Source organism: Dunckerocampus dactyliophorus, chromosome 15 (genome assembly GCF_027744805.1).
Source record: "Dunckerocampus dactyliophorus isolate RoL2022-P2 chromosome 15, RoL_Ddac_1.1, whole genome shotgun sequence".
NCBI classification, from domain to species: Eukaryota; Metazoa; Chordata; class Actinopteri; order Syngnathiformes; family Syngnathidae; genus Dunckerocampus; species Dunckerocampus dactyliophorus.
Window position 1 is genome coordinate 4,138,319 of NC_072833.1, and position 6,462 is coordinate 4,144,780.

At 43.7% G+C, this 6,462-nt stretch overlaps 1 protein-coding gene across 1 annotated transcript; it reads right to left on the reverse strand.

The window, feature by feature from the left end:
• Positions 1 to 579: 579 nt before the first annotated feature.
• ifrd1 (interferon-related developmental regulator 1) lies at positions 580 to 5,712 on the reverse strand. The gene is made up of 11 exons (XM_054752852.1): positions 5,467 to 5,712; positions 4,129 to 4,233; positions 3,981 to 4,062; positions 3,759 to 3,883; positions 2,717 to 2,874; positions 2,429 to 2,658; positions 2,243 to 2,351; positions 2,038 to 2,172; positions 1,816 to 1,944; positions 1,646 to 1,741; positions 580 to 1,031 (listed from the first exon to the last, which is right to left on the reverse strand). Exons 1-11 carry the CDS (start codon positions 5,495 to 5,497, stop codon positions 945 to 947), a joined length of 1,287 nt encoding a protein of 428 aa, XP_054608827.1. The 5' UTR covers positions 5,498 to 5,712; the 3' UTR covers positions 580 to 944.
• Positions 5,713 to 6,462: the final 750 nt, after the last annotated feature.

Here is a 6,462-nt window from a genome sequence, read left to right on the forward strand (position 1 = left end):
GGAAACTGTAGAGGATTCTTCTAAAGCTAAAAAAAAGATCTATAAGTACATAAAAATGGACATTTTGATTTATTAAAGTCTACGAATGGATGATAAAACTATGGTTTAGAATGGAAGACTGTGTGTGTGTGTGTGTGTGTGTGTCATCATCCGGAGAACAGTTGTCGGCCCTGATGGGGGTCCGCCAGTCAGTGGCCCACATCAAGGCTGAAGCGGGGGTTATGGAGGGGCAGGAGTGGGAGGTATGAGGAGGTATTTGTGTGCATGTGTTCATGTGTGTGCAATCGCAATGAGTCATGAGTGGGGGCTGCGATGCATCCGCGCCCGGATGTGCATGGCTTGACTTTGTATTTAAGACTAACTGCTTTGCATCCGGTTCGTGTTGCATTAATATTGTTTAAGTATTACATACATCACTTGTGCTCACTTCTCAGTGGAGACACGAGCAGTGTCAATGCCGCAGTCTACCTAAGTGGAGGAAAACTGCCCACTCTTGGCCACAAGTGGAATTGCACTCCGGTTCCTTACAAAGCAATGTATAGTATGAATGCATTTTTTAATGTTCTCCCCCTATTTGTCTAAGGAAGAATGTGGATCTTCTGCAGATTTTCACCATCTTTTTATTCCACTGTAGTTTTTCATTTAGATTATACACCCAATACAATACATAAACACCAAATTCGACAATTTGTGCAACTCAACATATATATTCATGAAAAGGTGAGGTTAGCGGGGCACAAAACCAAAATAAATACAGTTGAACTGAAGATTAACGGCAAGCCTAGAGGAAACGCTCAATGTACAATATGACAGTCAGCGTGGATGGACTTAAACATGTAGTGTGATCGATATTAAAAATGATGCATTGAATTGTGTGTACTTTAAAAACAGGCGGAGACACACAAGCACAAAATTCTAATAAAGCAGGGGTGGGGGGCTGGAATTTAGAAGTCGCCCACATCTGATCTCTTGTCCCTGAACTTGCTTCTGGCCTTGGTGCGAGCTTTGAACGCAGCAGAGTTGTGAAGATGCTGTAACAAAAAGGGGAAAAGGTCGTGTTAGTGCACGATTCTCAAACTGTGGTACGGGGACCACTGGTGGTCAGATCAACCCATGTAGACATTCGGCCTCGTCTGCGCCCTTAATCATCGAGTGCCTCTACCAACGCTCACTGCATTTGCCTCGGCGCAAACTTTCAAGCACCCACCATCACCAGTTCCGTTTCATAACACACCTCGTATGCATAGGAGATCTGTATTGACAATTTAGCGACATGATGGCTGCATTTAGTAAGTAGGGGTGCACAATTAAGTGTTTCTTGCATCATTCTTTTATTCCCCAATTAAATACAAGCCATCAACAAACAAACTTGAAATTTTTTTTTTTTTTTTTAAATACTTCCTTTTTATAAGCTATCTATGATTACATTCTCATCTCACAATTAGAAAAATGGTGCAAACAATGAGTAATTGCTGAGGCAGAGAGAAAGGGTAGTATTAATAAATAAGATCTGCTTCTTCCTACTCCTTTTCAGACATGTTGAATTGTGCAAGTGTGAACGTAATACTCCTTAACTTGTTAAGAAGCACATCCAAAACAAAACCGGTACCATTAGTGTGTGATGCAAGTCTAAAGTGCTCCATACCCTCTCAAAGCGGGAGATCTTCATGGCCTTTATTGTGGCGGAATCAACCAGCATGGGAGGGCCCAGCTGGAACACGTCTCTGATGAATTCATTCGCCTGTATTGACGAAAGTTCGAGCATCAAGCCTCCATTCTATGGTGTGGCGTCGTGCTACATAAACATCACCGTACCTGCAAGTGGTAATTCATCCCAGCGCCCACAAACTCCCTAAAGGCGTCATAGGTCCTTTTTCTAAGCCAGCTGTCGATGCTCATACGTTCTGTCCCAAAGCGGATGGTCTCAGACTGGAAGTCGCCCTCCTAGAAAGGGTAGATGGGTCATATATTTGCTGTTTTTCTGTTACCTGAAAGCAAGCAATCAAGATTTTTTTTTTTTTTTTTTTTAAGAAGCACCTCCACAGCCTTGAGGACATCCCTAAACACGGAGCGCTGCTTCTTCTTGTCTGTCTTGGCCCGATGCTTGTTGCAGTCTGTGGCCAGGGCGCTCAGTTTGTCACACAGCTGGTCCCAGTCGTCAAACTCAAACTCCTAGAGGAGGCAGCTATAATAAGTGAGTCTTCCAAGAAGAGTTTGAGTATTTGGTACCAAGACAACTCACAGGGTCCATGTCTCTTGCAAGCTCGAAAAGCAGTGCTATGGTCTCGCCTGCTGCGATTCTCATGCTGACGTCGTCGCTCTCCAGCAATCTTGGCAGCTTGGGCAGATGTCTTAAGGGAGAAGAAACTGGGATGAATGAATGGGAAATGCACAAAAACACAGTGATATTTAAGCTGCTGGGACGGACTTGTGCAAGATGTCTTTAAGCTGGCTGGCCGTGCAGATGGTGAGCAGCAGGGCCCAGGACAGAAGAGCGTTGGTGTGGAGCTGGCTGGTGGGGGCGTTGACAGAAGGGCATGTACCATCAGCCCGAGCGTATGAGCGCGTGAAGAGGTTCTCGAAGCACTCCATGGTGGCACGCACGTCCAACACGTCGTCTTCTGCCACTAAAGTACACAGGCCCAAACTCGTCGCCACCTAGAAGGACAGCTTCAGTGAAGTCTGTGTTTAATCCGCGTCAAGAGTCACGACTCACCGCCTGTCTGCCTAGAATATTCGCCGAGCTGTCTGCAAGGATGTTTTTGAAAATGGGTTTGAGGGTCTTGAAGACCTCCTCACTCTCGATTCCCGAGCCCAGCTGGATGCAGAGCAGGCAGGCCAAAGATGCTGCTGCTCGCTGCTCCTCACCTTTACCTGATGAAGACAGCACAAGCTTTCCTTGAGCCTTTGATCTGCCCTACCTGAGGCTCAGAGCTAAACCAATTTACATTCAAATGCATAAGCCACCTGAAACAAATTCAAAGATGTATTAATACTTCCAGACTACTGGGGTTGTGCCAATGCAAGGACAATGAAGCGCTAACTTCACCATTCATGGGAACCTCACTCCATGTTGGAAGTATTGCAACGTTTGAGATTACATTGGATTGTTATTTTTGGTTGAAAATAGTTGCCCTACTGTGTTTCACCTACCATTTTATTAGGGGGACGCCCGCTTTATTGTACCAGGCGCAAGAGAAAGATACGATTTCATATGCAATATGTCGATACTTTGACTAAACAAACAAAATAGTAGGGATGCCACGGGACCTCGCAAGATTAAAACGTGATATTTCCCATTTAGAGAAAAGCTGTATCACGGAACAGATCAGACAGTAGTCTCTTAGAAGTAACTATGGCATCATAGTGAATGATAATACACGTAATATGCAAGAGGCATTGTATGAGGCAGGATTGGAACTGCACACCAAGCGCTTTATGCACACTATAAACCTTGCAATCCACCTAACAACCGCTGCATAAGGCTTCCATGAAAATATGTAATACGAGCATCTACTTCACTACTTCCTGGTGATCTAAGCATGATGGGAACTGTGGTTCTTTTAGCATAAACATAAAACTAATCATGTGCAATCTATTTTACATATGTCTTTTCATAAATACACGTTAACATAAATGATTAGTGGTTCTAGGTATTGCAACATTCAAATAACTTTCCATGTCTGTGGCAGCCTGTCTAGCAGTAGAAGCGACCCCGACACTGCTCCCAACATAACCTCTATGAACTGTTCCGCTACCTTTCTTCAGGCTGCGTTCAATGCTATCCGTGATGGTCATCCTTCTTTCCGAGATGAACTCGTACAGGATGCGTGTGGCCATGGCCGTCTTCAGCCCGTCCATCGCCCCCTGTCTGGTCTTAGCACTAGGAAAAAAACACAAAAAAAAGAACAGGATACATAAAATGTTAATTGAGGCTAATGCATGCATATTTAATGCATATTAATGAGGTAAACAAGTACCTCTTATCCACTGTGCTGTCAATGAACCCCTTGAGCTTGTACTGGAAATCCTCCTGGGCTGTGTCCTCACTGGCCTCTCCACCTTGTACAATAAAGCACTTTTAGTACTTCAGTACTCCAAGAAAAGAAACCAGAGAACGAGGCCCACCTTCATCTGCTACACTGGTGTTATCACTGAAGCTGCTGCAATGACTCAGGGTCTCGACAGAGGCGTCCTCGTCGCTGAAGGGCTGCACGTTTCCATGCTGCCCCCCTAAAGAAAAAGAAGAAAACGTGCAAGGCTATTATTATGCAACATTGGTACAGCATAGGTAGTGTAGCAAACACCACGGTTATCTAATCTGTTCCGTATGCTGCTGGTTTGCAGACTGTCGGGGTCAAGGGCAACGTGCACTTTATTTACTTTACTGTGCAAATAAAACTTGTTTGCATGGACGTTCGTGAAAACTTGATGTACACAAGTGCTATCAAAACTAGTGTTTAGTAGTAGTGTTGACATAAAACAACTAGCTGAGGCCATTTCAGTGCACGTGGAAGGAACAGCTGGTAAATGCGTGGGCGGGCCCATCCAAATATGGACAGTACCGATACAAAGCATAGGCACGGTCATATCGCTAGATATCACTTTTCAGTTCTTCTATTTCCGCATGGTTGTGTTTTTGGTGAGTATTTTTTTATTGTTACGTATACTTTGTTAAATCACTCAAAAGTAAGTGTATTAAAATCGATAATTTCACTGTGTCTAATAATGTGTTCTATACCGATGATAACAATCAGAAATTAAAGGCAAATTCACAAAATTATTTGATGATCTTGTAAATTTTCAAGTAAAAAAAAGTATCAACATCATCAATACTGGCGCGGTTTTAGCGTGGTATCGGATCAACACCAAAATTTGCAGTACAGCCCGGCCCGACTGACACCGCCTTCGTCACGCCCAAAACAACCAAAAAATGTCCGCAATCTCTTTATTACATCACGTGGACGTCATCTAACACCGGTCTAGGCCTAAATAAACTGGAGTAAGTCACGTAAGGTGCCCACATTCAGCCGTTTTATGTCCGAGCTCGTCCCTTTTGGGGAAATATTCAAAAACAAACATGGACGTTAGCAACTGGGCTAATGTTACCAAACTGGCGGGTTGCTAACTGACGTCGGGGCACGATACAAAGGAAACAGTAACTGAAATTAACTGTCTGGTTGTGTACATAATACACATTTAAAGTTATCGTTGCGGTTTTTAATAAATACAAGTGAAAACCAAACGGCATATCGTCGTGTGTTGTCACGTTTTCACTGCTTTGTGTTAGCTGCAAGTTAGGCCACATAGCTATGTTTTGACGCATGTCGCGTCATGTTTGTAGTCCCAGCTGGAGACACGTTCAATGCATTTCAATAGCGTCGCACCAGCTCAGGTACTACAACTCCCATCAGCACAAAAAAACAGCAAAACGCAAAACCAGAATGTGTGAAAGGCCGCACTCACCTCTGCCACTCTTCTTCTTGGCCCTTCGCATTTTCTTTGTGAAAACAAAATGTAGTTTGATCCAAAATCAGCCAATACACGACCAGCTTTTATTGTGTTGTCTCGCAAAGTGAAAATAGTCCCGCGGCACTGTTGAAAAAAAGGAATTGAAAGCGATCTTGGAGAAAGACTGTTGGCCGAGACGATACATTTTCCCTCACACGCCAGTGCTGAACACGTCACGCGGTCCGACCACTCTTTACCGGCATGGCTGACCAATCAAGGAAGAGGAGCTCCGTCGCATGTATCCCCGCGTGACACACTCTGTGGGCGTCTCCTCATACTGTACTTTTGCTCACATGTGCATGCTGTACTTATTCACATCTGCATATATACTCACATTATTGCAAGTGCGCCATCTTTCTCCATAATTTGATGTTTGCTAGTGTAGAAATGCACTGCATCATACATACTGCATCTAATATTACGGATTCTGTGTAGCGGGGTACAACAGGGGCAAAATATGACAAACACATGTCAATATCATGCATTGCACCACCGCAAAAACAGCAATTGTCTGCAGATCTTATTATCTTTCATGAAGGCCAGTCAGAGATCCGATATGAAACGAGCGCTGTAACAGCAACAATGCTGGCCAAAGATCCTATATACTCCTGATTAAGACCAGTTGAAAAGTTGCAAGCATTTGCGTTTTTGCAGTGTTTGATCTGAAGGAGGTTCTAAGAAGAGCTTCAAAAATAAAAAAAGAAGAAATGGGAGTGATACAAAAAAACCAGTAAGCAATTTATTGCAAACAAGCATTTAAGTGAAATAGCCTGTTCGTCAGCTGATGAAAAGTTAAAGACGACAGCCTTTAAAAGCCAAAATCTTGGCAAAAATGTGGATTCAATGTCATTTTCTGTCAGCTGTTTCCGCTGTCATGATCTCTTGATGGCAAAGGCAAAACTTACTCTGAATGCGGTCGGATTGTTGAGGTGCATAAGCAAGGCCTCTGGG